At 34.3% G+C, this 23,803-nt stretch overlaps 1 protein-coding gene across 1 annotated transcript in view; it reads right to left on the reverse strand.

Annotated features, from left to right (window-relative positions):
- LOC128868553 (transforming growth factor-beta-induced protein ig-h3) overlaps positions 1–23,803 on the reverse strand; it is a 44,016-nt gene that overhangs the window by 17,974 nt on the left and 2,239 nt on the right. Inside the window, exon 2 of the mRNA XM_054110770.1 lies at positions 1,042–1,130. Coding sequence (XP_053966745.1) covers positions 1,042–1,130 — 89 coding nt within the window. The remainder of the gene's footprint in view (positions 1–1,041; positions 1,131–23,803) is intronic.

Raw genomic sequence — 23,803 nt, forward strand, 5'->3', positions numbered from 1 at the left:
AAACAGAGGTGGAACTTAGAAGCTGTGATTATCAGAATAAGGAAATCGACTTTGACAATCATTTCGACATCCATTCCGCCGTCAAAAACGCATGAAAATCTGATATTTCTCTAAGTGCTGACGAGATTACGATACTCTCAGGATCTGGTGTATTTTTCTAGCGACTTCCATTAAGAAACAACTTACAGGCTTCTAGACTACTACAGCTTTTTGCTAGCCCAGGTCTGTACAATTGAAATGTTGACGGATCTGGTAAGAAAGAGAAACCTCACTCTTTCAAAACTAGCCTTCATTATAGACAGTCGGGGCATGGTTAAGGCTCAGTAACAACAAACTCGAAATGAGTTTACGAAGCAACATCCTTAAAACCTCTTCGACAGCACAACGTCAATCTGTATTGGGTCCTAGAAGAAGGAGTAGAAGAGTGTGGGCGAAAATTCTTTGGAAGAGAACTTGGAGAATCGAGTGCAGGCATACAAGTCCCGCTGGGATTTCTCTCTTCACAAGTTGACGAGAATGCTATAGCAGCCACTAACAACAGATGAACTTAAAACACAGAATTTACAAAGGCACTCAAAAGCTTGTTGTAAGTGTAGATGACGAATAGAGGTAACTGCACGAATGTGAACGTCACGTACTCTCTGATGGGCGTAATCTTGTTTCAATCATTCTTGCTGATTCAGTATTCTCTTAACCTGTATTCTCTCAAACGTGAGTATTACCGGCCTAAAAACAATCCATGCACCCACGCAATTTAAATTTAAAATTTAACCTTACTTTTCGATGGACATATTTTGAATATTTGAAGTGTTTTTACATTTGGAACATGGCCATTTCCCATGTTAAATTTTAGAGCGAAGTAAATAGTTTCGTTCTTGGTAAAGAGAGTTAGTGGAAAATCTATCATATGACTTATCGAAAAAGATTAAGATTCTAAAACAGTGAATGGTTTCTCAAATGTTATTTGTTACTTAAATCTCACTTTTTTAAACTATAAATAAATAAATAAATATGTACTAATTAAAAGTTCTATCCACTTACCGAACGGTTTGTTCCTCAGATTTGGTGTGACACCACGTGCCTGTTGTTGTTGTTCGAGTGGCACAAATTCGGCTCCATCATCGAAATTACTATAAACCAGATTTAAAGGATTTGAATTAGCAAATTTTTGCCAAAATTGTGGATATCCATTAGATGCTTGCGTATGTGGTTCAATAATTTGTACTGTTTGTGTATCGACAGCGGGTGCGGGTGGTGGTAATGGTGCGAATGGTATTAATGGTATGGGTTGTAAGAGGCGGTGTTGTAACGGTGTTGTGATATGATGTAGATGCGCAAAACTACGAGTATACGAGTGAGTTGGTATTCAGTAAAAAAAATTTAAATTAGAGTTTTGATGTTGTTTGAGTTAGATTTATGCGTATGTATGTAAGTATGCGAGTAAGTAAGTATTAATATTTGTTTAGCATTTAGCAAGATTTTTGTGTACGTTAAATAAAACAGTATTTATTTTACTAATACGAAAGTAAGCGTGAATGTATGAAAAAGAAAAAAATAGATATATAATAGATAGTCGCTTATATGACTGATGTATTTACTCAGGTTTGACGATTTCTAATTTCATTGTAGCGACTTTATGAAAGGTTAACTGCACAATATCTGCGAGTTAGCCTCAAGTTAAGAGAGCATCCAAATCAACTATTTTTGTATGTTCGTGTTGTAATTGGAATACAATTTCTAAGATAAATTCATTCGCTTGGTATTTTGAATAAAATTTATTATTGAGATTTTCAAGATTCATCAGATGTATTTGATGCAGAAAATTCTTAATAGAATAGTTGTTCGGAGAGTGTGGAGGGTTTCGAAATAGAATTGTTGTAGTTGATAGTAGCCACGAAAAAATTTCTTTCAACGCTTTCTCCGCATCTTCTTTTTTATGTTCAATAATCATTAAACACTTCAAATTCTAACGAAAGAAATTATATAAATTATATTTTTATCAGTAATTTTGCTGCTTTGTTCTGATTATTATTAGTTTTTTATTTTTCAATTCAAAAATAATGATGCCACCATTTATTAGAAGAATCAGCTGAATATATGCACATGTGTACATGCCTATATACAATACTTTTAATTGAACGTTGTTTATCTTATATCTTATAGGTATATTTATATTACCTTAAAAACATTAGCATATGTAATATTTTGAAAAAATCTGTTTTTTACATAAATTGGAAAATAATTTGTGTAGGATAATCTGGTTGAGTGATTTTCAAATTTTCGAAGTTGTATGTGAACCTTTAAACGTGTTTTCTGAAAATTATGTCCAGCTGACCTCCACAACGTATGAGAAACGGTGTGAGTAATAGAATACTTTGGGAATTTTAACGGTACATTTGGCACATGCATGGCCCTAGATTGACTTAAGGGGTTACATGGGTTTCGTGGGTTCAAAAAATCGATTTTTTTAACTTATTAATTTCTACTCGTACAACATCTCAAGAATATTATCCTAAATTTTCAAGTCGATCCGAATAATAGTTTCGGAGATACAGCCTTTGGAAGGTGTGCGCTGCAAGCCACTCTTATTGTTACTTTAAACGCGTTTTTCTCGGAACCGTGTTTTCAAAGTCGGTGTCAAATATTCTCGAAAACTACTCAACCGATCTTGATGAAATTTTACACAGTTGCTCGAGATACAATTTACTCGTGCTTGAACGAAGGACTTTTTTTTTCATTTACAACTATTTAAAAAAAAACAAAATGTCAAACAAATTTGACCGAAATTTTCCTTTTTTTGGAAAAGTGTCTGCCAAAATTCCAATTTTTAATTTTTTTTCTTTCCTTCGTTCAAGCACGAGCTTATGGTCTTAACTAAAACACTTATTTTTGTTTTTTCATTTTTGATGATCCTGTCAAGAGTTATGCTGACAAAGCGGACGCACCTTTTTTTCGAGGGGTCACCGGAAATGACGTTACAATGGAGGAGTTTTAATTTTTTTTTTTGAAAATTTCAGAAATTATTCTTTAAATATGTATCTATAAGACAGAAAAAAGCTTGAATTAAATAAATTATTTTTTACATAGAAAAAAAATATTGAAAATAGGCCTTTTTTACCCGACGAAACCCATGTAACCCCTTAAACTAACATAGGTACTAACTAAATATCGCCTAAGCATGAAACAGTTAAACATTTTCGAAGTTCAATATCTCGGCAAAAAAATTTATTCGAGCAAATTCAATATGTTTCGGTAGAATTTGTAATTTAAGATTCGGTGTATGTTTCTTTAGAAAAAAAGAAGTCACGGCGCAGCTGACTATTTCTTTTATTCTACTAAATGTCAACAATACACACAAAAAATTTCAGCCGGTATTAAATGAGTTGGTAGAAATTTTTTTTCGATACGTTTCGTACCCTCCCACAATCACACCCACCGTGGGTGCGCCAGCTGACGTTCACTTCCGTTATTCATGAAAGCTAAATCAAAAGTATAGTCAAGAGTTTAACGGTATAAAAACGCAGTCTAAAATCGGCCCCTGGCTCCCGGACTATAACAAGAAATTCAAACTTATATACTTTTAATATTCGTGTAAAAAAAACAGTCCCGAAAGAGCTAAAATGCAGTCCCCCTTAATGCAGGTAATTTTACTTAATTAAATGTCTAAGTATTTCAAAATCTGTAATCATTTTTCATTTATGTGCTTAATGTATTCATACATATGCATGTGTGAGTGAAATTTTATGAGGCAGCAGGTGGCAGGAATGGGTGTTAATTTATGTGACCTGAATATTTTAGGCGTAGTTTGGCGAAAAAAACATTAATTCTGTATTCCAGATACATAAACATGATTGCCATATTAAAATCAAACAACAGTCAAAATATTCAAATTAGAAAACAAAACAAAACAAACAAAAAAGCGCAATCGTGACACACACCTAAGAATTAGTGCGAAATTGCAATTTTTTTTTTAAATAATAATAAATACGATAGTAAACAGTTTGGTATGTAGCACAAAAATCAACAAGAGTAAGTTCCACACTTTCAATAGAATTGAGAATTTTACAACTTTTATGCAAATATTGGAACACCTGAACAAATATTCCCTTTCATTGCTGCACAATAAGATTCTTAAGTAGCCGCCGAGTGAATAAAATCAGTTTTATATAACCGCGGAAAGTGGTCAACCAAAACAAATACGCAAATAAATACTGCGCTGTGTGTTGAATAAAAATTTTGGCAAATTCAATATTGAAAATAAAGTTCAATGCTGGCCTTTTTTTGGACAAATAATTCTCTTTAAAGAATACAAATTAGCAAACAGAAAAAGTGGGCATAATAAAAATATGTGAAAAATAATAAAAAGGCATTTTATACAGTGCAGAAACTGATTGAGTGCCAAGCAGGTTTTGATGAAAATCGTCAGCAGAGGTCAAGCAGGTTTTTTAGTAAAAATATGCGTGAGAGTTGTATGCATTGATTTCTCAGCCTAATATCAAACACAAAATGCAACTCAGAGTTCTTTTTTATAAAACAGAAAAAGTCATCACAGCGCTTATGAAAATTGAACAAAAATTTTGCACACATATCAGCCCACTCTAAAAACAAACAAAAATTCCATGTAATGTCAAACGAAAGCATACTTTAATGGCTCGCATGAAACATCCCCGGATGCATGCATTTTTGGGTAAAATATTGAAGGCCAATGCAATTTATAATGTTGTTAATTTAAGATAGTTATGAAAAATTCCAAAAATTACTCTAATCGGTCACTACCTAAAGTACCTTTAATCTTTAGTAAAAATTTCTGGTAAAAAAAATCGGGCAAAACCATGCCTACTTATCATATTGCAGTATACATATTTCAAAAACACAAAAAAAGTTATATTGCAGTAATTAGAAAGAAGAAATCACCTAAATTCGACATATAGATTGACTTACGAAGTCTTTGAGCTACACATTAGTATAGCTTCATAAATTTTAAAATTTCGCGTACATGGTTAGTTTAAAAATAAATAAACAACTGGCGCGTAAACTTCTGTTAGGTGTTTGGCCGAGCACTTCATCCTATTTGTGGCGTGCGTCTTGATGTTGCGGATGATGGAGGAAGCTACAGTTTTAAGCCGACTCCGAACGGCAAATGTTTTTTTATGAAGAGCTTTTTCATGGCTGAGAAGTTTGTCATTGCCTGTCGAGGGACGACCACTTTAAAAAAAACTTTGTTTATCATTTTGTTGTTATGAAGATTCGAACCTACGCACTCCCGAATGGTAATCACACACCAACCCTTTGCTATTCCTTTGTTCTAATTATAAGATTTGCGCATAAACAAACAGAGTCTGAAATATTGTAACATTTTACTTATTTACCATCATTTCTTTATCGACACATCCAGTTCCGAGGTTGACGTCTTTTACTACTTAAGAAAGGATCAGATGATGCATGCAGATAATTCAAAACATCAGTATTTGTTAAATTTTCATTGCATTTTCCTGAAGCCCTTGCTGTAAATCGATTGTTAATAAATTGTTTTTTTATTTTTTCTATAATAAAAAAGTTTGAGCCTCAAAGTATGCAACATATTTGAATATAAGTTCGCATACAACTTTTTGTGTGCGAATTTTTCTTAAACATTTCCCTTTAAGATTTTCCCTCATTCGATTTTTGAAATTCATCATTCAAATACTGATTTTTTGGCACTAAAATACCACTGTGCGACGAGTCTCCTCAATGTGTTAAAATCGTATTCGTATTAAATAGACAAGGTCGGATGTACGGCGTATCGCTGTAGGGGCACTGCGAGAGTTACATATTTACAATTTTAATATTATGTATTATCATAAAAACGGTAAAAATAAAACGCTTGTGAACATTTTAAACTCGGCATGCCACAATACCTTCTCATTAGTGTGGCCGTTAAAAATTAAAATCTTTGCGGCGCCCGAAAAAATCCTTCCTCTTGATGATAAACTACGGGGAAAATTTTGCTTTTGGATTTAAACAAAAAGAACACGTGCCGACGGCCAATTCAAGTTAATATGAATACAGTGTAAAATGTGATTGCTGCAGTGTAACTTCAATTGGCGCTCGGCATGTGTTCTCTTTGTTTAAATCTAAAAAGCAAATTTTCCCCGTAGTTTCTCATCAAAAGGAACGATTTTTTCGGGCGCCGCAAAGATTTTAATTTTTAACGACCACCCTACTTCTCATTTACTTAACACTTATCTACAATATTTTCGAATTATATTTAGAAGTTTAGCAAACATTTTGCTCCATGCTTTCATTCCGTGGATCCATTTGCTATTTGTATTATCAGTTAACGATAGAATAATACAATGAGTAAAATCAAGGTCTTAGAGACACACATCTTAAAACAATTTTGATTGTATGGTTTTAATTTTATGTATGGACATTAGGGCGGGTCGAAAATAATTTTCGAAAAAGCCACCTCTTATTTAAAAGCTTATATGGAGTGTATGTCGGAACAAAGAAAATACACTTTTGTAACACACTAAATCTACCAAAAATCACAAAGTACTTAATATTAAAAATGCACCGAAATTTGAAGGAGCTATCAGCCGTGCTTGCATTTCCACTTATTTTTACGATTTGCGATTTCGCCTCCAAATACTTAGCTGCCGTATTTTTATATTGTGTATTTTTATTTATCAGCTCGACTAATGGACATGTGCTTTGAAGTCACAAGCTATAATCGTGTTCGTCTGGGACTAACAATAGTGCTGATTTTGCCGATAATGTGCGCATGAGCCCAAGAACAACAATTTGCCAATAAATCTCATAAAAAGTCGAGAAGATTTCCAAGTACTATCGGGTAGTCACTCGGGAAGCACTAGAGCCAACCAACTAACTAGCCTATGAAGAATTCTACATAAAGACTCCGACGATATAGAAATATCAGGTATATAAGGAATATTTTTTATTACCCCCGACAACTCATTTGCCACACTTCTCATAACCAGAATTAAAAAATAAAAAAAGTAGTACCTAATAAAAATTCTAATAAGCTCTTTCCACTTTGGCTTACAAACCGAAAAAATACAAAAAAAAATAAGAAGCAGCACACAAAATAATAGCGAATAAGTGGAAAAAGCAGCTGACGAATTAGTGTTCACCTTAAGTAGGTATGTGCGTTCACACATATATGCATGTATGTACGAGGGCGGCTATTTCAGTTTTGAAATATAGCAATATCAGTGTGATTATGCCCTATCTGACATTGTCATTGTCAACTTGTGACATTTTTAACGGTAATCGTGCTCAGAAAATTTAATCATACGACTGTTATTTGTATTGCTTACAGGTATTTGAAACATTCATTTTGCTAAAAAATGGAATTAAATCATATAATTCGGATCATTTTCATGAAATGATTTTCTGTGACTTTTAACGGTTTTCCGAATTCAATCGTGATCGCACTTCGATACAGGCCAGACTTCATGAAGGTCATGCAAAATCGATTGTTGTCTATAAAAAAAAATACCTGAACTCGTATTACAAAACCGCAGTGTCACATAGCGAGATATTGCGGTTCAATATTTTATGAATACTTTTCCGAGAAAAAGATTAATTTCGTATTGTTTCCCCCAAAATTTGACAATGGCTTAGAGAAAGCTTGTGTCGGTTGCTTAGAAAATTGATTCAAACGCATTCAGAAGGGTATTAATTTCCATGCATAATACAGGACGTATACGGTAATTGACGGCATGCATATTTAAGGCTATAACTTCCCGAAATCATCACTTTGCTCTTTTTTAGATAAGACAAGGAGGACTACAACTTAACTCAAGAAATGAAGTGATATGAAGTGATCGTCGCCATTTGTGCAAAGCACACCGATTTAGAAATTTCCAATTTTCTTCAGTGCGTCCGTTCATTCGTTCATAAGATTCGCCGTAAATTGGAAGCATCAGGCGCCGATGCAAAATCTGTTGCGAAACGCAAAAAAACATCGAAACGTTCTGACATTGTCCGATCTGCAAAATTTATTGAACAAGTACAAGCGATCATTGCGGGCCCTTAATATTTCTGAGGATCCTATCCGTCGAGTTGTCTATGATCTCAGATGTAAATCCTACGTTATGCGCAGAAAACAGTTTATGATCAGGAGAAACCACGATAACAGAGAGTTATCCATTCAAACAGCCTTCTAAACAAAATTAAACAACCTGAAGCGTTTGAGATGTTATGTTTTCTGCCGAATACCAGCCGCAAAATAACAGGAATCACAAAATTATGGCGGCCTAATTCCCAAGACCCGAATCACTTTACTACGTATTGTAGTTGAGTGCGAAACCAATAAGCAACCTCATAACACCTTTTCTTCTCTGGCGGCTGGAGTTAATACCGTTATGGTCAATAAGAATAAGGAGCATTTGATTCGGGCATGCAATCGTTTCCGCACCCGAGTCGAGTAGGCTATTGCAGCTAAAGGAAATTTTATTGAAGGATTTTGTAGATAATAATAAGTTTTAAGATATATAATAAGTTAATGTTGTTAAAAAAAGCGAAGTTTCATTAAATTTTGCTCAAAATAAAAGCAAATTAGTTTTACTCTCAAGTTGCCCTCAAATATTGTACGCACCCTGTATTTTAAATAGCAATACAGTCATTTTCGGTTATTAATATTTATTTTTATTGCTTTTTAGGTAGCAACCCTCGTATAACTACAAATACTCGTATACATAATTGTGGTTAAAAAAGAATAATAAATAATTTGGAACCAAAAATGTATATTTAAGTAAATGCTTTTGATATTTTTGCACACATATCACGGACAGTTGTTATATATAAGTACATACATACATATATTTCATTACAACATGTACACAAACACATTTGGTATTACGTACGACGAGGTACCTTTTCTGCTTCAAAAGTTGAGAAAGCAATGAGTTCTACAACAATATAAATTAAATTTAAATTTGATGAGCTGTTTGATTCCAAAGTTACTTCCTTTCAAAATTTAAAGAACTGACAGCTTGAATGCGTTTCCTTTGTTATTTATGCTTATATCACGTTTTTTTTACCTGCTTTTCAATTAGAATTTTTTGCTTTTTGCTCGTTTTCAACTCTAACATAAAAAATACAAAAACTTAATTGTATAAAATGAGTCATGATGTGCCTAAGAGCGTGCGTCACTTTGCGTTTAATTGACGATTTTTGTTTCACTTCGATGACGTTGGACAATCATTTTTGGATAGAAGAAAAAACAATAAACAAAATACGGTTATTTGTGCTTGAAGCAGTTGGGCTGTTCGTTTACATTACTAAGTCGCATAAAAAATGTCATCTCTTTATATTTCATATCTGCATAGGGTATGTACTTAGTTGTGATCATTTGTTTATTATTTTACTGAAGGAAAATCGGAAACTAAAGTTGTGCACTAACAAAAAGTTAAATCATCATTGAAATCACATGTTTGGCCTTGCCCGAAAAAAATAATGATTTGGCTTTAAAATGTCTTTCAAGTTTACTATTACACTTTTTAAATTTAATGTAATAGCCTACTTTCACTGAGAAAATAATTGCAGTTAAGAGCTCTCTTAAGTTTAGAAATATTAAGCTTCACACGGTAGAGAAAATATACGAGATTTAGACAAAAGTTTCCCTAAAGACTTATAAACACTCAACAGAGCTGTAGTAAAGACCTTTTTACGGAGTCTAGGCAATAATTTTGAGCGAGACTTTTCTGCCCTGTACTATAATACTGTGGACAAAAAGTAAGGTGAATTTATTTGTCAAACTTCGCGGGATTAAAATTTCGCTCGAATTATTTTTTTCATGAGTTGGCAGCACTGTTAATAACATCTGGGCCAACTTTAATGTGAATGTCATTATCAGTAATATATTTACGCTTGTGTTTGCCAAACGACCAAGAGTGCATTTTTCGATTTTTACAATGTCTGATTTGATTGAGCAGAGAAGTGCCATCAAATTTTGTTTGCGGAATGAAATTTCGGCTGCGGAAACGTTTAGCATGTTGCAGAAGGCATTTGGTGATTCGACCATGTCGCAGAAAAATGTTTATAAGTGGTACAAAGACTTCAAAGAGGGTCGAGAACGGGTTGATGACTTGGAGCGCTCCGGACGACCATCGACGTCAACAGATGACCAACACGTCAATAAAGTGAAGGAGTTAGTGCTCAAAAATCGTCGGTTGACTGTTAAAGACCTTACTGATATGATCGGAATATCAGAAGGATCTGTGAAAACCATTTTGAAAGACCATTTGGGCCTATGAAGAGTCAAATCTCGTTTCGTACCGAAAACTCTCAATTTCTTGGAAAAAAGTCGTCGCGTTGATGTGTGTGAAACAATGCTTTCAGACTATTAGGACAAGCTCAAATGCATCATTACGGGAGGTGAGACTTGGATTTATGCTTAGGGGGCGCCCATAAATTACGTGAGGTGTTTTTTTCAATTTTCTGAACCTCCCTCCCCCCCTGGTGAGATGTCGTGAGATTTTATTCAACCCCCTCCCCCATCCCCCAATCTCACGTGAGATTTTTCAAAATGTGGGTTTCTTATGTAAACGCGTTGGATTGTTATTGTAAAAAGAAAAAAAATTTGCTTCGTGCTTTTATTTACGACTAGTTAAGACTAGTAATCAATATTGCTGAGAGTTATAAGTGTAATAAAAATTTAACAATAGAAGACTTAAATCGTAACTACTGCGATTAAAAAAGAATATCTACTCTAATTCAGTCCATGGAGAATCATGCGCGGTTTCAAGAGAGACTATTGGGACCAACATGTCCATATGATTTTCAGTAAAATCATGTGCTCCTTCAACTTCGTTCTAATCTAGCCACTCTAAGCCGTTGACGCTTGCGCACAGTAACTCATTAGCTCGTCTTGTGACAATCCGTGAGGGTCGCACTTTGCGGAACATACGCGCTTGCTTAGCTGGTGCAATGTGAGCTGCTCCCCTGTGCTCTGCAGCTCTTGTGATAGATGCGAAGTAAATACCGCATGTACTGCAGCATATTTTCTCTAAATCATCACGTATACTTGGGCAATAGAGATCAATAGGCGTGCTGATGAAGGCATTCAGCGGTTGAATCGGTACGTGTATTAGAAATGGAGCAAATGATTTTCCGTCATGTTCTTTAAAGTCCGGAATTGTCAAACGTCAACCTGAGTGATTGGGCGTTCGGCTCATAGTGGCGCGAAAACAACCGACCGCAAATTCAGATTAAATTGAGCTATTTGGTATAAAACAAATAAGGTGGTTTGACAGTAGTAATGTATAACGTCGAAGTATGAATGAAATTATTTTCTTTCGAACGAATTAGTGAATGATCTTAATCATACTACGATTACGCTTGAGATTAAATCTTAAGCATGTACAATTTTTTTGTTTCAATCAGAAAAAAAATTGCGTGATATTTGCCGAGACCCCCCCTCTCTCCAACGTAAGATTAGATGAGATTTGACTCGACCCCCTCCCCCCCTTAACCCTTTCAATACTGACGGGACACATATGTCCCAATGAGTGTTTTCGTTTTACTAAATGCCAAATATTTCTTTGCATCGCTGTGTATTTTCTTCCCATCAGTTTTTTACGAGATATATGTACCATCAATTATGCTCCGTATGACCCGTTATACTTTGTATTTTTCTCTACACATGTTTTGCAGTAGTAGTTAAATCGTAGCACGTGCTAGGTCAGTAAGTGGAAAAACGACAATTATAGATCTACTGAGTGTTCATTACGGGCGGGACAATGTTTTCCCAGGACATTTTCTCAATTCCTAGAAATAATTTCTTTATTTATACAAGAGGGTATACTATTTAGATCACTAGTAATAACTTTTCATGGTTAAATATTTTTTCCCCTTAAAAAAAATCCGTATTGAAAGGGTTAAACATCTCACGTAATTTATGGACGCCCCCTTACGACCCTGAAACAACCGACCAATCAAGCGAATATCGTGCTAAAGGTGAGGCCAAACCGAAAAGAGCACGTCAAAGTCGTTCAAAAATAAAGGTCATGATGACAGTTTTTTTTCGATTTTCGTGGTGTGGTGCACTATGAATTCCTTCCACCTGGCCAAACTCGTCGTTTACGTGAAGCAATTCGTCTAAAAAGATCAGAATTATGGGCCAACAACTCTTGGTTTTTGCATCACGATAATGCACCGTCTCACACTGCACTCGTTCTTCGTGACCATTTCGCCAAAAATTTCACGCATATCGTTCCGCAACCACCTGATTTGGCTCCGTGTGACTTCTGGCTATTCTCAAAACTCAAGAGACCACTCCAGGAACGCGTTTCGAGTCGATTGAGGAGATAAAAGCTGAATCGAAGAAGGTGCTGATGGCTATACCGGAAATGGACTATTTGGCATGTTTCGGGGATTGGAGAAATCGTTGGCATAAGTGTATTTCATCGAGGGGGGATTATTTTGAAGGGGATGGAATTGATTTACAAGAATAAAGATTTTTCATTTTACAACCAAATTTACCTTACTTTTTGCCCACAGGTCTTTCTTAAATAGAGTGAGAGCTTTATGAAAATTCTACACTCTATTTCAGTGGCAAAAAGTTAATTTCGCACATTGCGTCGCAATCTGAGTCAAACGGCTGATTGTTTGGGGTATTGAAGGCCCATTCAAGGCAAAACGATGCACTCACCATGAGCGACTGTTTTGTGTGGTTCTTGACTATTCCATTCCGATGACTACGGACCGTATTTCTTCAAAACGCTGTTTCTTCGGTAACGCTGTTATAATCGGTGCAACTTGCCACACAGCACATGAAGTAATGGCGCTATTGCGAACGAATTTCATTATCTTACGAAACAACTAGCCACCGTGATCTTGCGATTTTGCAATCTCTGGTGCTACGTGAGAACTACGGGCTATGCCAATAAACCTGAGGCGATTCCAGAGCAGCAGAACGAAATCGTATGTGTTATAAATGATATATATGTAGGTCCAACTATGCCAAAACGTCATGGAAAATTTTGACACACGCATCCTTTGTTGTTCAGCGGCATGACGGGAAATTGTGTTTCATACATAAATACATAGACTAAAAAATATGATGAAATAAAAAAATCATTTCCACAAATTTTGATGTATTTTATTTCTGAAAACAAAAATCTAAGGCCTTATTGAACCATCATATTCCCACAGGGAGTAACATTTCAGTATATTTTTAATGTCAATGCCAGCCACTCGCCGACGGAAATAGGTTTTCACATATTGATCGTCTATAACTTTAAGCAGTAAAGTATCAAATTCAGCATCTGGAATTCGCATACAATTTTTATATGCAGTTAGATCTTCACTTTGCAACTACATCAACAATTGGGCATATAAATTTTTCATAGAACTATTGGCAAACCATTTTTGTTTTTGTTTTTTGCACTTCACATAATAATAGACTGAATCTGCAATTTTAATTTTCACAGCACTAAAACACTAGCGGTTAAGTTTGTTCAGCTCAGGAAAATCATATAAAAGTGTTGTAATGCACATTTTCTTTCTGTGAGATCACATCATATGGTATATAAAAATGTATGTTTTAAGTCATTTAAATATCATCATGAAAATTGCTGCAAGTGTAAGTTAGACTTGCTTTTCAGTACCAACTAAACCTAAAGCAAAGCTTCGTTGAGATAACTGCGATTTTTTACTCGAGTTACGGTATGCATGAACAGATAGGCAGACAGATGTGACTAAATCGATTTCTCTTGACATTCTGAACACTCTGGCATGCATGTGTTGTATATATTATATATGTACATCTTTCCGTTATGCTGCTACGAACAACATTTATCGTACTATGATGCACTAGTGCGTACGGATATAAAAAAATGGAAAATGCGTGAATAAGAAACGAAAACTAAAAAAACACGAAAATGTAACACTAAAAAATTATTATAACCTGAAAATTAAAATTAATTGGTTTTACATAATTTCCTCATAAATACTCGCTTACTGCAACAATTGTTGTATGTACATAAATACAGGCGGCTGCATAGTTGGAGTGGAAAAAAACAAATAGAAAATTCACTTGTTAGTTGCAATTAGTGTGGAGAGCACACTCGTTTGCTTTCCGAAAACCCTATTAAATAATTTTAGGCACACATTTTCTACGCATATTTTGAAAACAAATTGTAGTAGCGAGTCATGTCGTTGCTTACAAATAGGCTGCTTAAGGTGTCGAATTATAGACGAGCCAAAATAATAGATTAGCAAACTCGCTTAAAAATTAAATTTTATGTACAATACCAAGTTAGTGTATGATTTTGATGATTTTTGTAGGAAGAACGTATGAACGTAAACAACAACCATATTTGATATCCCGGAATTTTTTATAAATAATTTTTCTACCGGTTTCTATTTAACATACAAATGTATAAAAGGTGGCGCAAAATTAATCATCAATTTTGTTTTTGAATAATTTTTTTACTAAATAAAAAAAAAATGGTTTTGAGTGATGAATCTTTCTTTTGCATTTACGCGCTTCATTGCTTGTGTCAAATATGATTGACGCTCGACGCCATTTGCAAAAATTATAAATCTTGCGATATTTTTATGTAATCGGCACTTACACCCTTTATTGGGCGTTTGGCTGAGCTCCTCCTCCTATTTGTGGTGTGCGTCTCGAAGCTGTTTCACAAACGGGGTGACATACAGTTTTAAGCCGACTCCGAATGGCAGGTATTTTTATGAGGAGCTTTTTCATGGCAGAAATACACTCGGACGTTTGCTCAATAGCGGTGAAACAACTTTTTCTAACATTTCATGTTTCATGCCCGGAGACGCGAACCTGTGCTCTTCCGATTGGTAGTCACGCATCAACCCATTTGGCTATGTCGGCTGCCTAAACAAATCTTCTGATAGGATTTTTAATTTCGCGTCTCGTTATATACTTATATATTTCAAAGTAGTTATGCCTAATGTCATAATCAAGCATTTGAGAATCACACTTGCGACTTTAAGCAAGAAATGCTGGATAGCAAAATTCAAATCCGTATAAAATCAGACTCAAATGTATCAAAAGAATGGTTCATCTCGTATCCGGAATTTAATTTGGCTCTAAATAAAAGATGAGTAAATTATTTTCAACGCACCTTTTTTATTGGAAAGAGTATATCGTGCCTTAGGCAGCAATTTAATTCAAATGAATCTCTCTGTACTTCATGCAACAACCAAATTGATGAGTACATTTTCTCGAGATCAGTCTCTTATGCCCCCAGTAGCAACTTTGTTTTCAAGTTTTAACTCTTTAATCGCCTTTGAATGATTAGTGTACCATTTACTCTTAATGGTGCCACACAAAAAATAGTCTAATGGAACCAAATTGAAGCTACTAGCCGGCCAATTGGCAACACCGTTTCAGCTAATTACTCGATTGTCAAAGGCAGCAATCAAATGAGAGGTTAGCAGTGTCATTGCCTTCTATTTTAGCAGACTTAATGCTTGCTAATGCTTGCTCATTTAATAAAAAAAACACATGGATGTATCGTCTTCTCCATGATGACGTGTGGATTTTCGGCCCTCCAATTAAAAAATATACTTATTAACATAGCGAACGAGGTGAAAATGAGTTTCATTTGAAACGATGATTTTTAAGTAAAACTGGTAATCTTTAACCATTGGGCGAAACGAAAACGCATCAGATGGTCAAGTGCCTTAAGTATCTACATTTCGATGTTTCTTTCAGCAGGCAAAGTCAAAAGAATTATAATTCAAATTCCAAACGCTAGAAAAACCAGCCTAGAATATATTTAAAAAAGAAAAGCATTTTTTTGACTTCTTTAGAATAATCTGCAGGCTGCTATTTCTCTGCTTTTACCACCTTTTTCCATACTTACTAGTAAACTTGTCAACAATACGTACATTCTTACGTACGCTAAAGAAACGAATATTGATCTCACTACCAGGTACTTCAGGTGATCTGCACGCACTGGGCGGGACAAGTTTTTGAGAAATCCTGGTAGTAACTTTTAAAAACTTTTATCAAAAATTTTTAATTTTATTCCACTAAAATTTAAAAAAATGTGGAACAGCTCTCCATTTGCACACTTTTATTCAATTAACTAAATAAATCATATAAAAAAGTCTGTTATTATGATTCAATTAAAAGTTTTATTATTAATAAAAAATAGAACTTTTCATGATCTAAGGAATTATAAGTGATAACATAATTGGTATGCAGAAAAAATGGCGGAAGCATAAACACAACATCAAAATAATCATAAAAGCTATGAACTGTAAACTATAATTCCACTTCCGAATACTTCTTCACTTCCACCAAAAATTAGTACAAAAACTTTGTAACAAACTTATATATTGTACTTATACATATATATACGATCATAAAATATGTTAATTTTTGCCAGCTTTGGCAGAGCACCTTGAATACGCCAGGTTCTAAACTGTAACTCGACCCAGTGTAACTTATCGCGCAACGCACGGAAACTATTTACCAACAATGTTGGATGGATGTATCTCTCTAGAATTAACTGAGTGGAACAGTGCTACTTTGGCAATACAGAATAAAAGTGCTAAATGATAAATGCTGGGCGCAACCTAAAATGTACACCAGTATGAGCGTATGTATGCACCTACGGATACAATAAACGAGTATATAATGCATACATACATATGCACATGCGTTGCTCGTGGAATGATGGTGTTCTTGTGGCTCACTTTTTCATTATTTACTTAGCAAATATGTACATATGTACAGTATATATATGTAGATGAAGACAACACAGCAACACTGAAACAACAGCAATAACATACTATAAGTTGATGCCCCACTTTAAAATGTGTTGTTGGCCCCCTTAAATGTCGTGCCATGGCAGTTAAAATGGAGAAGAGGAAAAAGCATTAATGCATCACTAAAAACTGAGGTTGAACATTTCGAGGTACCTACGCTTCGAATCAAACGAACGAATATTCATACATACACACATAAATACATGAATACATATGTATGTATGAAGAATAAAACAAAGTCAGCAGGAAATAACAATTAAACAAAGTTAACCGTAAGCAATGAAGAAGCGCAGAAATATCGAGATTTGCACTATTCGTAAGCTTCGCCATTGCCGTTTAAGCCACCAACGGGTGTCTGACTGGAAGCTGCATCGTGTTCATCGTGTTAAAACTCATTGTCAGTTAATTTACGGCGCTGCAGGTACAAGTGTATGCATGCATATACATACATATGTATTTGTAAAGACATATACATACATAAGTGCATGCATATATAAGTCACAAATAAGTTTTACTGCAATTATTTCAGCCGAACAACAGTGAATTTGGTGAAACTACTGAACGTTATTCTGGCCTGTTTGCCCTTTGTAACAACCGTTACAAGCAGTTTTAATCAATCGAGGTCAGAAGTTGTTAAAAAAAGAATAAATATTGCAACATCAAATGGCCATTAAAGATGGATATGAAGGACACACCTCACTTCTTTAATTTTTAAAGTCCCATTCGTTGTTAGGTTGTTAAAATATATCTGCAGATACGTTACCTGAACATAGAAAGGCCCTAACTCATATTTAATACACTTTACAGGAGAAGGAAGGAACTGAATGCAAATTGAAAAGAAAGGAATGAGTTTATTTAGGACTTTTTCAATTTTTATTTTACTGTTTCAATAGTAATAAAATAATTTATTTAGTGAAAGACATACATCAAATACTGTGAAAGACTTGATTTGGTAAAAATAGGGTATTTCTATATTACGTAGAAGTAAGTAGTATAGTATCGGCCGCCGTAGCCGAATGGGTTGGTGCGTGATTACCATTCGGAATTCACAGAGAGGTCGTTGGTTCGAATCTCGGTGAAAGCAAAATTAATAAAAACATTTTTGTAATAGCGGTCGCCCCTCGGCAGGCAATGGCAAACCTCCGAGTGTATTTCTGTCATGAAAAAGCTCCTCATAAAAATATCTGCCGTTCGGAGTTAGCTTGAAACTGTAGTTCCCTCCATTTGTGGAACAACATCAAGACGCTCACCACAAATAGGAGGAGGAGCTCGGCCAAACACCTAACAGAAGTGTACGCGCCAATTATTTATTTATTTTTAAGTAGTATTTTAAGTAAATATATACATATGTATATAACTGAAAATCTACTAAATCTACAAAATTTCACCGATTCTACGAAATTCGAAAACGAGAAAGTAGATATAATATTATAGGCGCCTATAGATACGGATGCATATTAGGGTGGTTGTCAAACGTACAAAGAAAATTTTTGCATCAGATTTCTTAAACCTCAACCGCTACGTAGTACCACTACTATAGACAAAAATATCAACTAAAAATTTTGCTCCCGATTGGGGAAGGTCAAGATCAGATTCCTCTATGGAAAATCAAAAAATGATAACACTGAGAAAAATCGTTCATTTTTCACCCTAATGTACATTCATATACTTATGTGCATGTATATGTATAAATGACAAGAGACAAGTCAGGAGAAATGCTAATGTAGTATGCAAATGCAGAAGTTGTGCAACAAAACGAGCCATGAAAAAGTTACAAAAAATTAAGAAAGTCAATTCTTGTTATTTTTACCACTTTATTTATTTAAAGAAGAAAGTTGGACGCGTTTGGAAAATAAAAATAAAATTAAACAGAGGAGGACTTATATACATAGACATACATATATGTATGTACTTAACTACATATGAATGTATCTACATACATATATGTTTCATTAACACGATGAAACGTGTTTTATTAATAATTTTATATTCAAATTTGTGTCTGCATATATTAAAACAAAAAATGTGCCCCACTTACCTTACGAAGAAAGGTTAATTAGCATTAAAATTTACTAGTTTTTACTTTATCTAAAATGTGTGAATCATTTTTATGCACATATGTATGTATGTATGGGTAGTATGGAAACACAAGGCCAATATAATTACATATGCAGGTGTGTTTCGGAATATAAATATTAATTATGGAAGATTCGAGCAACCATTTATATAATATAATAAATTAAATGTAAATGCAATTACTCAAAGCACTTATAACACAGAGATATGTGAAAATATACATTTATTGATACTTTCGATGCCATCCCATAAATAGTTATTTGTGCACAGAGTAGTTAATATTGAAATTAAATTAAAATAGGAAATTTGTATATTATTTGTATTTGAAAATGATCCACAACAAGATAAGGGAGTTTTCAATCGATGTATAATAATGCTACCATTTACCCTTCCGTTAGGCGCAGCTAAATCTAGGTGTGGAAGCAATGAGTAAAATTTGTAAATGAATAGGATTTCGTTTTGTTTATAAAATAATATTGTTTTACATAAATAATACTACGTCGTCGGTTTTTATTTCTTTCGAAAAGAGAAAGGAGTTGCCGTTACGGTAAATGGCGAGCGCTATCGAGTCGTATTGATTTAACTTTTAATTGCCAAACATTTGGTTCCAACAAGACGGTGCAAATTACCATACAGCGCGCTTAACAAACAATTTATTGCAATATTCAAACCACCATTGTCACCATACCGCCAGATTTATTGGACAAAGAAGTCAAATTTGGACTGATCGAATGGCGGACATATATCGGATATATATATATAAGTGGCATGTATACCCATTTTGGGTGTTTGGCCATGTTCCTCCTCCTATTTGTGGTGTGCGTCTTGATGTTGTTCCACAAATGGGGGACCTACAGTTTCAAGCGGACTCCGAACGGCAGACATTTTTATGAGGAGCTTTTTCATGGTAGAAATACACTCGGAGGTTTGACATTACCTGCCGAGGGGCGACCGCTATTAGAAAAATGATTTTCTTAATTTTGGTGTTTCACCGAGATTCGAACCTACGTTCTCTCTGTGAATTCCGAAAGGTAGTCACGCACCAATCCATTTGGTTACAGCGGCCGCCACATATATCGGATACTATATTAAAAAATAAATGCCATGCAATTATGTACCAGATTATAATACAAAATATTCATTCCAACAATATTTCTGCGTTGTATTATCATTTTATCGATTGATTTTTTTTTTAATTTTTACAGTGGTCTGACATTAAAAATTACTAGCGAAATTCTGAGGTTGTGTTCGAAATTTTAATTAAAGATTTTAAATGTAGCAGCCACCGTAGGAGATTGGGTTGGTGCGTGACCATCATTGGGAAGTGCAAAGGTTCGAAGCCCCGAGCAAGAAACACCAAATGATAGAAAAGGAGCGGTCGCCCCTCGCCAGGCAAAGGCAAACCTCTGAATGTACTTCTGCTATGTCATGAAAAAGCGCCTTATAAAAAAACTATCTGTAGTTCAGAAGCGGCATAAAACTGTAGGTCCCACCATTTGTGAGAAACACATCAAGACGCACACGACAAATAAAAGGATGAACTCGGCCAAACACGCAAAAAAGGCTGCACTCTATTTGTAGGTTGCTCTAACTTTTATTCAACTCGTAAATTTGTTTGAAGCTGATCTTTAAATTTCTACACTTAAGAAATTTTTGCACCTGGCGACAAAAAAAATAAATCATTCGGCTTTAAATTTTTTTTATTTACAAAAAATGTTATCTCAACTAATCGCATACGCTATCGAAATAAGTAAGTCATGGCACAAATGAAATATTCGGATTGAAGCAGGCGGCCGGACGGCGAAAATGAGACAGAAGGGCCGAAAATTTCGATAAAATTATGAAAATCATTAAATCGGCCAGACGTCTCTGCTCTTATTTCTTTACCTAAGAACTGCAGATAAGCAAGAAAATTAGTTTTGTTTTTTGACTAATTAGACGATTTGAACTATATTTATTTCATCTACGAAACGTTCCGAACATTTTACAACATCCAATATTTATAATGATTTTTTTTTTTAATATTTTGCGAATGCTTTGTTAATTTCTAATAATAAATGCTTATAAAATTAATTTCTGAAAATAATTCATTGTTGTGAAAAGACTTGTAGTTTATTTAGAATCGGCTTAGAGGCTTATGTATCCACACTGCTCTACCATCATTTTAAGTAGATGATCTACTTTTTCGCGCTTAATTCAAAATCCGTAATTAAAAAGCGCGATTTCCCATACAAAATTGCTCTCCCAAAATCTGAGATTATAAAATAATCCTAGATAATAACGATAACTTTTGACATACAATACAACTTTGTGTTTTCTGTGATATTGATAATTATTATTACGAATGAAAGAAGAAACATCAAAATAAAAACTTAATGAAATGGATGCCGGCAAAGAAAACAGATTTGTAGACATAATTCTAATAATTTTTTTCTTAAATATTATTAATTATGCATTCATTTTACATAAAAAAGCCTGTGTCATAACACTTTGGCCTGTTATTGCTTATTATAAAATGTAATAACGAATTTCCCATGCATATTGCTGCCATAATTTTTTGCAACCTCAGTAAACGTCGCATACGGATTTCCTCCAACTGTTCATTATTAGCAGCCAATTGTGCAATTAAATTAGCTATTTCTTCTCCTTGTATTTTCATATCGTTAATAATAATTAAAGAAACCGAAATATTCCACCACAATTATATGTATGAAGAAAAACCTCTCAAAGCAGTATTGACAGCTGATTGTCAATTTTGCAGGTAATTTGCCACATATGAACGGGTAGATTAATTTGGTGGATTTATATGTGATTAATGCATATGTGAACATATTATTACACATTCATAATGAGCGGTTTTAAAAATATTAAAGATCATTTACATAAAATCTTCAGAGAGATCACCCATTCCTTAATCGTAAGGTTCCAGAACTAATTAGCACTTCTCTTATTGCAGATATGTATTTTCTATTCTAGGTAATGAAGCAAGTCATACTACGAAAAGTGGATGCCTTGGCTGTTTTTACGACTTGCGCAATTTTTGTTAAATAAATGCTTGTAAGGTTTGCTAAAATTTTAGTGTAGAAATTTTGGAGGCACTTGTTATGGCATCCCTTCGAAGGAGTTTTAGATGGCTCTGAGATCAGAGTGATGTTTCGAGATACTGTATACTGATGATTCGATGAATCAGAAAGAGGAAAAGGCTGGCAAAGTTTCAAAGCAGTTGCTCAAAATTTCCTTCATTTTTCACCACGATAAATCTGCTGAGTATCTTTGGAACTTTAGTGATGAATAGGGAGATCGATTCCACCCAAGTATTGAGGTTATGGGAACTGAGTATCATGAACGACTAATAGAGAATCAACGGAAATACGGAAGCGAGAGCCTAAGTATGTACATCCGTGTATAGATTATTCGGAGGTAAGGAAATGCATTAAGACTCAAAAAAAGAGACTGGCTAAGGCTTTGTTTTTGTTTTATTTGTTTATTGATTTATATTTATCTTTTATATTTGTATTTATGCATTTATGAATTCATTTATGTACTCACAAGTCTTAAAACAACGCTTATAAGGGCTGTCTAATTATTTTGATAACAATATTATAAGATTATGGGTTCATAAATAAAGTTGAGGGTTATAAAGTTAGCTGAAGAGTTGATGGGCTACCCCTTTTAGTTTTTAAATAGTTTAGGGTTATTGGCTTTATTGGTTTTAGTGGATGAGTGTGTTTTAAGGTTATTACTAAACATTGACGTGCTTGACTGTCCTTGCATTTAGACTCAGCGACCCCAGAAAGGTACAGCATACCTATTTTAGATAAAAGATAAAAGATTCAAGTACTTAAATGTAAGACTTATAACAATGTAACATTCCCTGGTCAAGCATTGGCTATGTTTTCGTGGAAGGCGGTATTGGATAATTTTTGTCCAAACGGAAAAGTGGGTGCTGGGTGATGTGAAATCGTGACTAAAGGCTGGTCCTTTGAAAACTTATGTGTATCAAATTCTGTAGCTCCTCTTGGAGAATTGAGCTGGCTTATTATTAAACTCTTGTAAATGCCAGTGAGTATTTTTCCAGAATAATGCTTCACTTTTTGATACCTGATTTCAGAAGTTGACATATCTGCATCATCACACAATTTTTCAGAGTGTAGGAATCATCAATGCAGTCCTGTGTACGCTGTTGTGGTTTCCCTTTTTGATACAGTTTTTTGCTTCATAGCAAAACATTTTTCAAATTTTGTTATAAGTAATTTTATAAATTCGACTGAGAAGCTTCTATTGAATCTATAAAACGTATAAAACGCCACAATTTAATACGCAAAAAACAATTTGGCAAAACAAATGAGTAATTTTAATTTGGAATTTGTATTAATTTTTTCGCAAAGCGCTTAATTGTACTTGAAATGCATGACACAGCGACTCTTATGACCAGAAATGTACAAAAATATTTTTAGCAAAAAAGAAGAAGAAGCCTGTCGCTCGGTTGAGCTTTTGTTGTATTTAATTTTTTTTTTTGTTTTATTTTTGTAGAACACAGATAAATTGTACATCCGCGAAAAATCGATGTTTGTCGAGTACTAAGAATTTAGAAATTCATTTAACGATGTTAGTTTTTTATTTATCTTATAAATCGTGGGTGAAATTAGATTGACTGACAATTGAAGTGGACAATCCCTTCCTTCAATCTAATTGAAACTCTACACTTACTGTGAATCAACTATAAATTAAGAAAAAAAAAACTATCTATTGTATTATTTTGTAATGTGTTTATGTAATTTACAGTAGAAATCTGCTGCAGCTGTGCGTTACAATTTCAATTAGCTTGCAACGTAATTTCACTTTAAATTGAAATGATCTATGTATCACTATATTTACGCTTGCAAATTGAGAAATTGCTAGAAGTAATGAAGCAAATGATGTTGTACGACTACACAGAGCACGTATGTATATATACATTTATGGA

This window comes from Anastrepha ludens, chromosome 2 (assembly GCF_028408465.1).
Source record: "Anastrepha ludens isolate Willacy chromosome 2, idAnaLude1.1, whole genome shotgun sequence".
In the NCBI taxonomy this organism is placed as follows: Eukaryota; Metazoa; Arthropoda; class Insecta; order Diptera; family Tephritidae; genus Anastrepha; species Anastrepha ludens.